The following is a 16,463-nucleotide window of genomic DNA, read 5'->3' on the forward strand; positions in this document are numbered from 1 at the left end:
GCTTCCCTCGCCTCGTCAACTTACTTTCATCCCCTGCTGTCCCCCCCCTGTCTTCGGCTACCTTGCCTCTACCCTCCCTCCCTGCCCCCTCTCGCACTCCCTCTTCACCTCCTTCTTCTACACCTCCGCAGGGCGTACCTCTGATCTGTACCCCTCCCCGGAAGTCCTTCAAGGATGGCAACCTTCTCCACTTTGCCATTCTTAACTCTCGCTCTGCCATCAAGCATTCCTCCGATATCTGTCGTCTTCTTGAGGAACTGGACCTTGACGTCCTCGGTCTCACTGAGGCATGGTTCACAGCCAGCTCTGTCACGATCTTTGACACACTCCTACCTGAAGGTTACAAGATCCTCTCTGTGCCCAGGCCCAACCGTGCAGGGGGGGTGTTGCCCTTATCTTCCCTGAGTGGATTCCTGCCACTGTCACTCCTACGCAGACCTACTCCTCTTTTGAATGTCTTGTCTGCCGACTCTCTCTCTCTCCTAGCCATTCCCTTACCGTGTCTACTATCTATCGGCCACCTGGTCAAATTTCCTCCTTCCTCTCTGAGTGGGCTGACCTCTCCTCCTCACTCCTGTCCTCTACCACTCAACTCCTCTTTCTTGGTGACTTCAACATCCACCTAGATGCCTCCTGTCCCCCCACTGGACTCTTTCGTGACCTCTGCGACTCTCTCTCACTCTCTATTCTCCCGTCTGGGCCTACTCATTCTGCAGGGCACACTCTTGATGCTCTGATCTCTTCTGACCTTCCCCTCTCTGTCCCTCTCTCCACTCCTCTCTCCTGGAGTGATCACTTTCTCCTATCCTCCCACCTCACCCTCCCTACCACACAGGCAAAGCCACCCTCATCATTGCCACCCACCTTCTCGGTCATCCGACCCATGAAGCGCGTGTCATTTGCGGCTTTCGCTGCCACCTTCTCGCCCCCCTCTTCCCCTTCGGCTGACTCCCACCCTGACACAGCCCTCTCCTTGCTCCACTCTGCTATATCTGATACTCTTGATATCCTTGCCCCTGTCATGAAAATCCGCCTGAAGCCCAAAGCCAAATGTAACTCCTGGTATGATTCGGATCTCGTCACCCTAAAACGCAAGTGCAGGGTGGCAGAGAGGAAATGGCGTGCTTCATGTTCATCCTCTGACAAACTGGCCTGCAGCCTGCTCCAAAGGCAATACCGTCTCTCTGTTCTCACCAAGAAGAGAGCCCTTATCCAAGCCCGCATCTCTGCGGCATCTAACAACTCGGCTGAACTCTTTAAAATCTGCAAGGAGCTTGCCAACCCTGCTGCAGTCTCTACCTCTCCTGTCCCCTCCCAGGCCCTCTGCACTGCACTGGCCTCCCACTTCATCTCTAAAACTCAGGACATCCTGTCCTCACTCTCCTCCTATGACCTCCCCCCCTCTCTTCCCTGCTCTTCCTCTGGCCCTTCTGCAGCCACCCCTCCTCCCTCCTTCTCTGCCTTTCCCCTTTTTTCTGCTGACGAGGTTTCCAGACAAGTCTGATCTATGAAAGTCTTGTTTAAACAGATTCACCCCTGTTCCTCCAAAATTATCAAGGACCACATGGACTCCCTGGCTCCTGCCCTGGCTGACTTTTGCAACAACTCCTTCGCATCTGGAGTCTTCCCATCCCCCCTCAAGCACTCCCTTGTGCACCCTCTCCTTAAGAAACCCTCTGCCGACCCCTCCTGTCCGGCTAACTATCGCCCAATCTCCATCACTCCCTTCCTGGGCAAGCTCCTGGAGAAACTGGCCATCTCCCAGCTTAACCTCCATGCTGAAGCTGTTGATAGTCTCCATGACCATCAATCTGGCTTCAGAGCAGCCAGAAGCACGGAAACTGCTCTCCTGAACATCCGTGAGGACCTGCTCTTGAACCTCGACTCCAACACTCCGTGTGTTTTCATTCTGCTCGATCTCTCTTCTGCCTTTGACACTGTCAACCATGCCATCCTGCTCAACCGTCTCCGTGATAACCTGGGTATCACTGGTCAGGCTCTGGCGTGGCTGACCTCTTTCCTTTCCAATCGACCCTCCCAGGTCCAACTTGGGTCCTTCCTCTCTGACACCTTTTCTCCACCTATGGCGTTCCCCAGGGATCTAATCTCTCTCCCTGGCTGTTCAACTAGTATCTGGCACTCCTTGCCCACCGCATCGCCGCCCTCTGCCCCAACTTTCAGTGCTATGCGGACGATACCCAGCTCATTTTCAGGCTACCCTCGGCCTCCTCCTCTCCCTCCCTCATCTCTGACTGTCTGTCTGCTATCCAGGAATGGTGTGCTGCCAATGACCTCTGCCTTAATGCTAGTAAGACTGAGATCCTACTCATCTGCACACCCACTCCCTCCTTCCCTGGAGCTCTTTGGCCGGCCTCTCTTGGCCCTCTTCCTGCTCCTACCTGCAAGGCAAAAAACCTTGGGGTCATCTTTGACTCCACACTCTCCTTCTCTCCTCATATATCTGACGTCTCTAAGAAGTCACATTACCAGCTGCACCTCCTCAGAGGTATTCTTCCCTTCCTCTCCTTCCCCCAGAAACTCACTGTCTCCCGAGCCCTGGTTCTCTCGAAGCTGGACTACTGTAACAGCCTCTATCTTAATCTGCCTTCCTCCACTCTCCGCCCGCTGCAACTCATCCAGAACAGAACTGCGAGACTTGTCCTTGGCCTCAAGCCCAGGGACCGTATCTCTCCAGGACTGAAATCTCTACACTGGCTCCCAGTGGCTGCGAGGATTAAGTTCAAAACCCTCTGCATTGTCCACAAGGCCTTCTGGGGCCTGGGGCCTAAATACCTTCAACTCTCTCTTCCTAAATATCTTCCTTCCCGAGCCCTACGCTCATCCGTCTCCAACTCCCTCAGGGTCAGCCGCTTCTCGAAGCAACGAGCTGGGGGTAGATCTCTCTCCGCGGCAGGGGCCTCCCTCTGGAACAGCCTTCCTGCCTCCCTGAAACTTGAGGAGAACCATCTCCGGTTCCGGAAGCACCTCAAAACCTTCCTCTTCACTTCTGCTTTCTCTCTCCCTCTCCCCTGCTAAATTCTTCACCAAAACTGCACTGATTCTGCAACTGGGCCACTCTCACCGACCTCGGTCATGGGCCCAGTCACTCTTCACTTGCACTGCCTCCCTGGCAACAGCTGCACTGCGGGACTGTCTCTGTATCACTACAGCCCCCCCCCCCAGCACTTGTCTGCACTTACCTTGCACTTGCCACCAGCTGGCCCTATTTATTTATTATTTTATTTCTATTCTACTTATTTGTACTGCACTCCCCCGCCCCTCCCCCTTCCCCTTGCACTTTTTCCCTTCCCCCTACCCCTGCACTTGCGCGGTCTGAATGACACCTGGCCTAGTAGGATCGTTGTCTGTCTTCCCCTTGTTCCCCCCTCCCTGCCTCGTCGCGCCTTGAAACACTTGTGTATAGGCGTGTTACAAATGCCATGCCATATCATAACTTTTGGAAAATGAGATCCATAGTATTTAAGGAGAGAAAGCAAACAACAATACCCAATGTGAGCCGACCAACGACTGGCCTGTAAAAGGTCCCTTAAATCACTGTACATGGCTTTAAAAGAATGTCCTCGTACGTCAGGGTGTTCATAATATAAAAGGGCATCACGTGACGTGTGCCAGTTAGAGCATGAGCAGATGCTGATACTGAAACACATCGGTTTCCAGTGTCTTTTTTGACCCCTTATATTATTGCGCAGAGACATGTGCCTGGGGCTGTGAACCACAGACCCCCATGTTTATGCAACATTGGCGATGAGGGGGAAGACTTCTGTCACCTGCTGAGGTACTGAGGCCGGGTGACACACACACACGACGAGCCCAAAGCCCAGCGGTGTCTGATTCAGACATAGCTCTCAACCTTTTATGTCGCAAAGGCGGGTGAAAACACCCGATTTTATTTTTGGCGGGTGAGAGGCCCATTGAAACGAATGGCCGTGAAGTTGGCTTGGCGGGTGAGTCAGCTGTTTACAAGGCGGGTGACACCCGCCAAAAGCGTGTGAGTTGAGAGCTATGGATTCAGATCTGGAGGCATGCCATTACAGCCTTGCATCCTAGATGCTTTGTACAATAAGACTCCTTGTACTGCGCTCAGACAGGGCAGATCTCTGTGACTGCTCTGAGGTTGTGGCTCCTCAAGGGAGTGCTTGTGTGCCTTGCAGGGGTTGTATGAAAGGAAAAAGGAAAGAAAAACTCAGGATACCCGAGCAATTCCTAAAGGAGAGCCTCGCTGGTCACACACCACAAACTCGTTAGTCTCCGGGTCATTACCCTTAATTGGTTAACGCCCACTGTGTGTCTACGAAGAATGTGGCGATCGTGCAGCACTACAAGAGCATAGTGTGTCGAGATGGATGACGATGAAGGGGGTGCTGCTGGCAAAGCTATGGTACCCAGATAACAGCGCTCTTTGGCCCCTTTGATGGAGTTTGACATTCTGGGTGCACCACCCAGGCAAGGGCCAAAATGGGCTGTATGGGTTGAGCGCCGAGTGATGTATTTTTATGCCACGGAAGAGATGAATGATAGTGGTAAGAATCACCCCCCCTTTCGTATTCAGCATGTCCTGCTGTGCACTGGATCTTCAAGACATTTGAACCCACAACAACTCATATCAAGCTGCGAAAGTGGGCCTGAGTAACTAATTCAGTCTAATGGTTAATGTGGACTATGAATGTTTTCTCTTGTGAGATGCCAAGCAGGAAGAAGAAGAGATGTTGGATGTGTTCTATGCACACTTGAGACAACTTGTGTTCCTCAGGAAGAAGAGGATGAAATATGTGCGCAAGTAATTCAAGGCTACTTCTCAGTAAAATGACGCCTACAAATCTTACGTGAACCAGGAATCAGTCTAATAAGAATACTTGAGATTGGCAGAACCCAAGAATTGGGAGGTTAATTCCAGGACTGTTCCCTGATGTTCCAGCTCATTAAAGATGGCATTTAAGAAGAGATGGTAGACACTAGACACATGTGCCCAGTATGAGGTGACCAATAGCCAGCTTCTAAAAGCGGCATTTAACTGATATCTGGCCAATGAGATTACTCTCACTCTTTCTCAAAGTGGTTCCTGAGAGGACAAAGGGGCGTGGAGGGCTCTAGAAACCAATTAACACGCACTTGCTGGAGGTACACTAGTGGGCATCTCTGCGTATGCTCAGGAGAGTAGTGTCTCTTGTTCTTGGTGATTAGTATCTCCAGTTCTGCGCAGCCTCAGTGCAGTCCTGGGACCTTACACATCACCCAGCCATCGAGGACCTTCCTCTCTTCCTTAGTGGGTTCATTCAGGATCTCGAAGCAGAAATCCATCCAAGATCAGTGGAGAGGAGACCATCCCAGATCACTGGAGAGAAATGGCTGGGCAAGAGCCAGATGAGGTGAGGTGCCTCCTGGGTTATTTATTTGGGACAGGAGTCATTGCTGCCAACTGGACCCATGTCATGGGGCTCATCTTCAGCCATCCCTGGCATTTTAGCTAACAATGTATTGTATTATGGGAGTTTTAGTTTCACGTGTCCCGTTAAATATGGCCCTTTAAGTGTTAGAATTCTCAGTATGCAGCGTGCTATTGTCTAGATACAATGCACTGGCTAAAGGGGTCCTTTTTCCAGGTGTGCAGCACGTATAATTGTATTTATTGGAGAGGAAGCTGAGTGATTCTATCAGAAACACTGTGCATAAGTTATAAGGTTGCTGAGTGGACCAATGGCCTAACAGGGAACTTTACAAGGGCAGAGAATAGTGAGCAGGACATGATGAGGGCGGCAGACGTGGAAAATACAAGTGGAAAACCTGGGGGCAAAGGGCATTATAGATACGTACTTAAAATCCCCAGTAAAGAAAGGTGAAGTTAGGGATTAATAGGGAGGGATGATAGCACCATAGTCTCCTGCAACTCAGGCGAGTCTCCAGGAAAAAAAGGCTGTCTCCCAGCCTCTGCTATTGCCTTTAATAATGGCTTGAATAATGACAATGCATGCACTGTCTGACAACCACTCCCTCAGGCATTCTGCAGAGCAGCACCAAGGCGATGGGTGGGGTGTTTTGCAGAGCACTGCACATGCCACGCTTCTCTGCTGGCTACACTGTGACCCTCATATGTGTCGCTCCTTGATCCCTCTTGTACTTGGTACTTGCCTAGGGTTCTACTAAAGTAAGTTTAACATTACCAATAATACCAGAACATGAGCGTCTATTGTCTAGCAGTATTGTAACGCATTCACTGTTTGTGTATTCTCTATCATTTTAAGTGTATCATTCTCTGAGGGTTTCTGTGCATGTACAGATCCACAAATTGCACACACATCAATAGCCTGAGACCCGGCCTATCCTCTTCTAAAATTCTGTGGGTCTCCCAAACATAGCAAGGCCCTCTTTACATGGGGGAAGAAACATGAGGAGAAGGATGACTACCCCAACAGAGTAGCAGATGTTACTTGCAACTGTCATCAAAGCCAAACTCTGAGGCTGTCTGAATGAGAGTATATGGCTCAGGGCTACAAACTCCTACATGTATAGGTAATCCTTGTGAAAAATGAAATGTGCATTAAGTCCATTTTGGCTTATGTATTTGTATATATTTCTTCTATAAGCACAACACGCCCATAGGGCTCAGTGTGCTGACAAAACATACAATAACACATAACATAAAATACACCGAACAACCAAAGGTTAAAACCCACAAAGAAGGGCCATGATTCCTACAAATGAAACAGGATATCAGTTCAGAATAATTCTGTGCTTGGTATGGGTTGACATGTTACACAGGTGTTAACATCGGCTCTAAATCAATGATACGTTACTTTGACCGCATCCTATAACAATACAATCTGTAGTGCCCATATAACCCCAATTATTAATGTGCACCCTACGGAGGACTCTCGTGTCCTATGTTCTGATACAACTTTCTCCCCCTCTTTGATGAAGCCAAGCCAGGAATTTATTTCTGAGCACCTCCCTTGTCTCGAGGTCCCTAGGCTTATCAACGTTGGCAAGTATAATGTTCCTCAGGTCCATAATACACCCCCTTAGGGTCGGCTCGGAAATCTTCTGCATTTGGGACTTTCTGATGTGAATATTCTTTGATATTGAAGCGTAAGGTATAATGTTAGAGCTAGCCACAGACTCAGCAATCTTTAAAGATGATGATATAACACCATGGGACGGTCTACCACTGTTCAGAGGACGGGACAGGCTTGTACTGCCCGATGGACCACGGTTTCAACAGTTTCCCTGATAAGTGTTTCCAGGTCACAGGTTTAATTTAGATCTGGTTGGCAATGTTGGTTAACCTTGTCATAACTCTGGTCTGTTTGACAGGACTTTTCCGCCCTCAGGATATGTACCCGAGGGAAACTTGTATCCAGTGAGTCTCCCCAGGAGCCAGATTCTGTAACATGCATTGAGATTCCTTAATACGCTGCCATCTCCCTGTATTCGCTAATTCATCGTCCAGCCACCTCTTAACCAAGGAGGACTGCACCAAAGCTTCCGATATCACGTCGTCCATCATTTTCATAGGAGACTGCCTTGCCAATGTCAAAGAGGACACTGAACTATCCGAACTGCCAGCTCCATTTCCCGTTGACGTTTCCCCAGTGTGACACAGATGGGCAGCCTGATTAGTCGTTGCCTGCTTCACCAGCTCTGTACCATAGCGGCAATACCCCAATTTGAACCTGGGTCAGCATCATCATCATCTTCATTATCGGAAATTCGACTCATCTTGCCCTGAAGTCGTTGTCTCCTCCGGGCACTCAGTGCTATGACTTCGGCAGCCGACTTCTACTCACACAAGGGCTGGGGACTCCAAAGGAGTACCAGGCCTCATAGAAACGTGTACCCCTTTCTTACCCCATAACTGGGGGAATTAGGCTGTGGTGATATCTCAAAAGCAGGTTTGGACAACTTATTGAGAGCATGCACTCTAGTAAAAGGCATTTTTTATAGTCACAAATCCACACAGGTCTGAATACTTTGGTCCGAAACTGGACTCCCCACCAGGGCCCACCAATGCCCACACAGTGATGGGGGATGAAATAGGGGCCTGCCCAAGGCAAAAAAAACAATGGCCCCCCTGCCTCCTTGCCCCCTACAAGGCAATGTATCAATGTGTCAGCTTATCACCTCGCTACACCCCACCATAATTTACCTCCCTCCCAGCAGCGTCCATGAGCTCTGAGCACAGAGCTCTGACCCCGTTGATCTGTAGCCTGTCACAGTCCAAAATTGAGGTCGTAGGAAAGGAGCAGGAGAAAAAACAGGGACCAGCTGCAGAGAGCCAATAAGCAACCACCACCAACCAGCAGGGAACCACGAGAGCCCGGCAGGCCTTGGTTAGCCCCGGGGAGAAGCAGCAACAGTGCTGTAGAAAAGAGATGAACACCAACGCGGCTGCCAAGCCGACAAAGCTGAAAACGGTTGTGCTCGAAGAAGGGACCCTACAGGCATCACACCTCTGGCGTCAAGCTGCATTGCCAGTAGACGGCCGCTTCTGACACATGGCGGTACAGCATGTAGTTAGTGGCTCAAGCATACAACCCTTATATCACAGATATACTTGTCAAAGCTAAACCTCTGTAGTCATTCATATGTTCTCGAAATGCTATTTATTTTTTATGTAAAATGGCGAGGATCCCTCAGTGCTATTTGCCCCATTACCCATTCTAAGATGGGTATTTACAGTACAATGGGAGTGTGCAGGACGGTGCATCTTAGAGTGAAATTCTCATATCAGAAAATATTTTTGTGTTTGTTTTGGTTTTCATCAAACCTCACACAGATTACAAAAAGAAAAATGGCAACATATATACACAATTAATTGCAATCCATCAAAGCATATATATTTATAATTGATTTAGGAAGAGAAATCATCTATATATTATTAAAATACACCAGGTAGCTATCATCATAATTAACAAGAATCATCAGAATATATTTCAAACATCTAATATCAGAAAATAATAGATCTGGTTATTCTAGATTTTAATAATGCTACTATATTTACTGGAATTGAGCATAATTAATTAATATTTTGAACTGCTTCTTTTTTATATTTATTAATGGCAACTCAATAAAATGATTTAATTATGTTTTAGTATCACCTTTTACGAAACATACACACCATTTTGTCTTTCAAAATGTACTTACTTCCGGGAATGGGATGTGATGTAAGGCAATGCTTAATTTTGCGTGTGGGACACTGGTTGCCAGTGCGGATAAAATATCACATTTATTACAGTATGCAAAGACACTAATAATTAACAAATAATGGGTCATACAGGCACATTTAGCGAGCCTATAGCCAGGTGCTCTGTCGACTTACAAGGTCTCTTATAACCCCAGCACTTCCCAAGCGGGTGGAGCCTATCCGCGTCCCCTTCATATCCTCCATACGGACAATGCATCTTCCGTGTAATGCTAGCTTTCCTGCAGGGCAACCACAATCACCATGTATGCCTTCAAATACTAGGCTGCTCCCCTCCTATGGGGGTGCTGCTGTTCTCATATTACCATTAACCACACAAAATCTCCCCTGTAGCGTCCTGACATCCGGTGGGGCGCCTAGGGCAGGATGCGAAATGCCAAAGAAAGACACGTCCACACATGTCTGTGTTCACAGGTAACTAACTTTATTGGCGTGCTGAATGGGTCTACATTGGCACAGGTCAGCTGACTCTTGTGTGCATCACTGTGTCTACCATGTGACTGCCGGTGATGCTACAACCCTCAATCCTCCAAGACAGTGTTCTCTGGCTGTCGTCCTGTCAGCAGCAATGGGGGTGAATCTAGCAAATATGCACCTAACAACGCAAATATCTCGCACAGAGTGACAGAGCCGTTCTGCATGAACACAGTCGTTAGCAGAGCCACCCTGCATGAAGGTGGTGGGTAGCAGAGCCATCCTGCATGAAGGCTGTGAGTAGCGGAACCATCCTGCATGAAGGTTGTGGGTAGCAGTAGGAAAGGAACATGCAGGGTTTTAATAGTGCAAGTCCAAAGTTTGGTATCCTGTTGAGTGGCAACATAGTAGTAAGAAAGGCCTAGAGGAAGGCTAAATCAGTCATCAAATGTCATGAGAACAAGAGTGGGAATTATGGTTTTATTAGAGTGATAGGTCAGGTGGGTTCGGATTTGGCATCTGTTCAGTGGGATGCTCCTGGCGGCCGCCACTGTAGAGGTAATGCATTATTAAAGCTTTGGCTCATTCTCAAAGAGGACCCCAAACTTGTGAGCCTTGGGGCCTGTGGTGAGGAGTTTGGAGAGAAAAGATATTGGGGTTGTGGGGGGCTGCAAGCTGTGAGACACCTTTTGGTTTTATATCTCTTGAGCATTCGGTACTGGAGTGCCACCCAGTGACAGTTTTATATATAGGGATGCATCGCTCAGAGGTGAATAATGCGAAAGGGTGAAAGGTCTGGGTGTTGGTGAGTAGGATACCTGGTTTGAGAAGTGAAAAGAAGAGATTGGTTTGTGGAGGGAGGAGGTGTACAGTGTGAAGAGAAGTGAGCTAATACCAGGTTCCTGTGTCACACACCCACTGAGAGAGGGATGGCGTGGAAGGACCAGTCATTTAGGTCTGAATAGATCCACTGCTGGGCAGTGAGCGGATGACCATGTTAGAGAGGGTGTGTGTAGGAGGGTACGATGGCAGATAGTGTCAAAGGCACCACAGAGATCACGGGATTAGAATCAAGGAGACCTTGGAAAAGTGAACAGTTGTGAGCAATATGGAGATGTAAGTGGCAGCTGGTTCCATGGATGGAGATGTAAGTGGGAGCTGGTCCCATGGATGGAGATGGAAGTGGGAGCTGGTCCCATGGATGGAGATGTAAGTGGGAGCTGGCCTTATAAATGGAGATGTAAGTGGGTGCTGGTCCTGTAGATGGAGATGTAGGTGGGAGGTGGTTACATGGATGGAGATGTAGGTGGGAGCTGTGCCCATGGATGGAGATGTACGTGGGAGCGGGTCCCATGGATAGAGATGTAAGCGGGAGCTGGTCCCATGCATGTAGATGTAAGTGGGTGCTGGTCCTGTGGATGGAGATGTAGGTGGGAGCTGGTTACATGGATGGAGATGTAGGTGGGAGCTGGTCCCATGGATGGAGATGTAAGTGGGAGCTGTGCCCATGGATGGAGATGTACATGGGAGCGGGTCCCATGGATGGAGATGTAAGCGGGAGCTGGTCCCATGCATGTAGATGTAAGTGGGTGCTGGTCCTGTGGATGGAGATGGAAGTGGGAGCTGGTCCTATGGATGGGATGTTAGTGGGAGCTTGGCCTGTGGATGGAGATTTAAGTGGGAGCTGGCTCGATGGATGGAGATGTAAGTGGCAGCTGGTTCCATGGTGGAGTTGTAGGTGGGTACTGGTACCATGGATGTATATGCAAGTGGGAGCTGGTCCTCATGGATGTAGATGTAAGTGGGAACTGGTTCCATGGATGGAGATGTAAGTGGGAGCTGGTCCTGTGGATGGAGATGTAGGTGGGAGCTGGTTACATGGATGTAGATGTAAGTGGGAGCTATTCCCATGGATGGAGATGTACGTGGGAGCGGGTCCCATGGATGGAGATGTAAACAGGAGCTGATCCCATGCATGTAGATGTAAGTGGGTGCTGGTCCTGTGGATGGAGATGTAGGTGGGAGCTGGTCCCGTGGATGGAGATGTAAGTGGGAGCTGTCTCCATGGATGCAGATGTAAATGGGAGCTTGTTCCATGGATGGACATGTAAGTCGGCGCTTGCTCCATGGATAGAGATGTAAGTGGGAACTGGTCCCATGGATGCAGATGTAAGTGGGAGCTGGTCCCATGGATGGAGATGTAAGTGGGAGCTGGTCCCATGGATGGACATTTAAGTGGGAGCTGGACCCATGGATGGAGATGTAACTGGGAGCTGGTCCCATGGATGGAGATGTAAGTGGGAGCTGGTCCCATGGATGGAGATGTAAGTGGGAGCTGGTCCCATGATGGAGATGTAAGTGGGAGCTGGTCCCATGGATGGAGATGTAAGTGGGAGTTGGTCCCATGGATGGAGATGTAAGTGGGAGCTGGTCCCATGGATGGAGATTTAAGTGGGAGCTGGTCCTACGGATGGAGGTGAACATTTGTGAATCATTGATGTGTCATATTGAGTTCTTTAGTTGCATAACATATATGGAAATGAAGGGTAATACTTCATGAAAAAGTGTTCTTTTGTATCATTCCTGTGACACATGGAGAGTATCCATTAAATGATTTGCCCTAAGAAATGCTTGCTAGGATCTCAAAACGCAGCAGGGATCCCCCACATACCAAATAAAGAGACCACCGTCCATTATATTCTATGAGGCTCCTATATCACATCTGGCTATGACACTTCATCCATACACCTTATTGAATCTATGGATTTATCTGTTCTTATTCAATATGCCACAAGTCATTACTTGTATATATAAAGATCGCTGCAGTATGGCAGCCCACATATCATTATGCATTCTTTTTTTGATAAACATTGACCACATAGGAAGCTATTTTTCATATACACCATTTGGAGTGTACAGCCTCCAGTGTATTTAAAATGTACTATATTTTCTTTGAACAAAAATAACACTTGCAGATGTAAACGCCGAAAGGTTGCTGCATTTTGGCAGCCCACATATTTGTCAGTTTTCTCATTATCTTCCTGAATACCACTCAGGAGGCCATTCTGCATGGACATCAGAAGGTGTGTTATCATCCTATATCTTCCTTTTAAAACACTTGTTTTGCGAACATCGCATGGTGCGCATGCGCATCATGATGTCACAGTGTTTACACTGTGACGTCTAAGCGCATCATCACGTGCTAATGCGGATCCACTTTTAAAATAAAAACACTTGCTTTCGTAACACCGCATGGTGCGCATGCACATAATGAGGTCACAGTGCTTACACTGTGACGTCCAAGCGCATCATCACACGCTAACGCTGATACTTATCAACGTAATGATGTTACCCAACAGTACTTAAGGCGGTGCATTCCTGTTGACCTCATCCAGGAAGCGGCTCGGAGTACGGACGGGGACTAAGGCGCGTACGCTCTTGCTAAAACCAAGTACGTTTCTTGAGAGACTACCATTCTACCTTGCCCTTGATATTTATCTCGGTTAAACTTGACACTAGTCATTTGTATTTGATATAGGTGACTCTTGACGTTGCGGTCCCTTATGAATTCTTCTGCTTTTTTGAGTACTATAACGGACTAGAAGCATCCTCGACTTCTTGGGCATCCTTACATTTCTTGGACATCTTAACGGCAGATAGCTACTCTTCTGAGAGCTTATATCTGCATTTTACCTTTGGGTAATTGATGATCTTCATGGCATCTGGATTCTTTGATTTATCCTGAACTTTTTCATCCATCCATTTAGGGATATTTAATCCTTGCACCTGCCTGAACTTAATGAGCCATAACTATGGGAAATCATCTCCAGTAGCTTCACTTTTGGAAAACCCCTTGGGGAACCTGGGTAAGCAGATATTGTGTCATTAAATTTAGAAATACCTAAAATAATTGTTGAGCTGTCAGGATGTATTGCACAATGTAGAGAACTAGGGTCTATTAAGAATGTTCTTTTTGAAACTGCAAATTATGAAGCTGTCAGGTAATAGACTGGCATTTGTGATATATTTGTCATTTTTTAGATAACAAGATGACGGTGTGTACAACAATGTAAAAACATAGGACCATTTGGCCATAAATTTTGTTGTTGACTAGAAAAAGATATTTTATTCAGCATATACTTCATGTTGCTTTTTGAAATATTGTATGAGTCAATACAATTGCATTCTAATGGGTATATATATATTTTTTTGAAAAATTCTCCTTGCAGATATGAATAAGAATAATAAATTGTAATTTGGCCCTGAAGAAGTGAATTCTCACGAAACACGTTGGGCCAACAATAAATGAATCAAGACTGATGCAACTATTTGTGTAATCTAAGTTCTTTGGATATGCATTACAACTTGTATGTGTATGTTCATATTTAACATTGCTTATTCAAAAGAAATGTCAAAATCCCTTTCTTTGTCAAAAAGAAAGTAAAAAACTATCTACCACACATTTCTTAAATGACTATGACTCTTATATGAGCCTTTAATAGAGTGCAGAGGACGGGAGTTCCCAAACACGGGAACTTTATTTTTCTGTCAAATAGTGGGGTGATGGCATAGGGGAAATTCTAGGTGTTGCAGGAGCATGGCCATGCTAGTGTGAGGAAGGTGCCTGGGCGTTTGGCCAGTACTACGTTAGTGTAAATGTAGCAAGGTAAGTAATAGGGATTAGGCTTACATACAATATGCTAGTGTAAAAAGAGAGGGTGCTTCTACGGAGTCACAAAGTCCTTGACCTCTCTTGAGGTTGGCTTCGCCTTCCAGTCCAGACGGAGAACGCAGAGCACATTACTCAAGATTTTCAGGGCCCTTCCAACAAATTTGGATCCTGCAACAGTGTGAGGACAGAGTGAAGCACGTTGTGTGCAGTTTTGGTCATGGGCTGGGCTCGTCCTGTCTCGGACAGGCTCAGCCAGGAGCCTTGGTAACGGAGCCTTGGGTGGGAGGGGCTGGCCTTCTGCCTGCTGGTGAACCTGATTGGTGTTAGTAGGCAGCAGCAGCCAATTGGAAGGCTTTGGTAGCTCTATGCTCCTTCAGATGCATTGTTGTGGCCATGTCAGCCATTTGTAAAGTGCCGTTACTCGGCTGGAATCCTTGGATGGGCACCGTCGGGTGGAACAAAGGCAGCAGGTGGGGGCACCAACTGAAGTCAGGGAGCTGCACAGTGCTGGAGTGCGGCTCTTCACTTGCCGGGAAGTGCTGGATTGCATCCAGGTCGATTTCCGAATGTATTAATTAGTTCCTGTTTCTCATGGAAACATGTGAGGCCCTCCGGGCTAGATTTGCTGAAGGTGGTGGTGTTCACGCTGCTCCAGCAGTGGGCGCTGGTGATGGGGGACGGGGCTCCTGCACCCACGAGGCTGGAGGATGTTATGTTTCAGTCTCAGACAGGAGCCTTGGTAACAGGGCCTTGGGTGCGAGGGGCCGGCCTTCTGCCTGCCTGTGAACCAGATTGCTGTAAGTAGGCAGCAGCAGCCAATCAGAAGGCTTTGGTAGCTATATGCTCCTTTGGATGCTTCTTGCGGCTGTGTCGGCCACTTGTAAAGTGCCTTTACTCCGCCGGAATCCTTGGATGTGCACCGTCCTGTGGAACAAATACAGCAGGTGGGGGTACCAACTCAAGTCAGGGAGCTGCACAATGCTGGAGTGCGGCTCCTCACTTGCCGGGAAGTGCCGGATTGCATCCAGGTCAATTTCCAATTATTTCCTTTTTTTTCACAGAAGTGAGTGAGGCCCTCCGGCCTAGATTTGCTGAAGCTGGTGGTGATCGCGCTGCTCCTGCAGCAGGTGCTGGTGATGGGGGGGGCTCCTGCACCCACGAGGCTAGAGGATGTTAAGATTCAATGAGCAGGAGCTAAAATTAGCTCCTGGGTGTCGGGCATAACCCAGTAGCAGGAGCTACTGCTGCGAAGTCAGGGGCGAGTACCCAGTGCACCACAAATCTCACTTCCACATGAGATGCACACTTTAACCATCCTGTATGATTCATTATGTTTAAATGTGGACTAGATGTGCCCCAATTCCTCTTTAACTTTCAGTATTTTAGAATTCTTATAATGTCATATATGTATGTTTCTAAGGCACCAACTGGCCTGGGGAGCCAAAAGTAGCTATTGGAAGCTGTTTGCAGTGTTATAAGTGGCCTAAAAACTTGAGCCAGGGCTATTAAGGGGTGTGGCCTAGCAGGGGGTCGCTGCCTCAAGTAGGAGGCAACACTTACCTCACCTAAATGCTGCCTGTTAGGCCATGCCCCATAAGAGCACCAGCCCCAATGTGCAAAAGGGCAGTGACCGTGGCCTAACAGGCACCAATCAGGTCAGGTAAGTGTTGCCTTGTCTTTTAATTGCAGTGCTAACCCCCTGCCAGGCTCCCCTTTCACTGGAGATGTGGGAATCATCACACTCTCACTAAAGTGATGATCCCTGCATCTCTAAAGAAAGGGTTACCTGGCAGGTGGTCGGAGAAGCAATGAAAAGCTTGCCTTTTTTTGTGTCTAAAGCCTGACATTCTCGCTTGCATGGAACATCTTCAGGCTTTACAAAAAAAAACCTTGCCTTTTGATTGTGTCGCTGACCCCCCACCACACACCCCTTTCATTAAAGATGCAGCGAGGTCGGCGACACAATGACAAGGCAAGGCTTTTTTCTAAAGCCTGAAGCTCTCGCTTACACGCGAGAGCTTCAGACTTTACAAAACAAGCATTGCCTATTACCAGCCTGGTGGGCTGGAGTTAGCAGGAGAACCAGCACTTGTGTAAAATCTACTTGTGGTTTAATGAATGTATCAGGATGTACACAGTTTAACATGAGTGGTAGCAGAG

General features: G+C 47.9%; 1 protein-coding gene across 1 annotated transcript in view; it reads left to right on the forward strand.

Moving 5' to 3' along the window:
* Window positions 1-5,245: 5,245 nt before the first annotated feature.
* The window catches only part of LOC138489291 (zinc finger protein 551-like), a 37,170-nt gene continuing 25,952 nt past the window's right edge, over window positions 5,246-16,463 (forward strand). Inside the window, exon 1 of the mRNA XM_069616992.1 lies at window positions 5,246-5,387. Coding sequence (XP_069473093.1) covers window positions 5,364-5,387 — 24 coding nt within the window. The 5' untranslated portion in view covers window positions 5,246-5,363. The remainder of the gene's footprint in view (window positions 5,388-16,463) is intronic.

The sequence above is a fragment of the Ambystoma mexicanum genome, chromosome 9 (assembly GCF_040938575.1).
Source record: "Ambystoma mexicanum isolate Mex_15411 chromosome 9, UKY_AmexF1_1, whole genome shotgun sequence".
In the NCBI taxonomy this organism is placed as follows: domain Eukaryota; kingdom Metazoa; phylum Chordata; class Amphibia; order Caudata; family Ambystomatidae; genus Ambystoma; species Ambystoma mexicanum.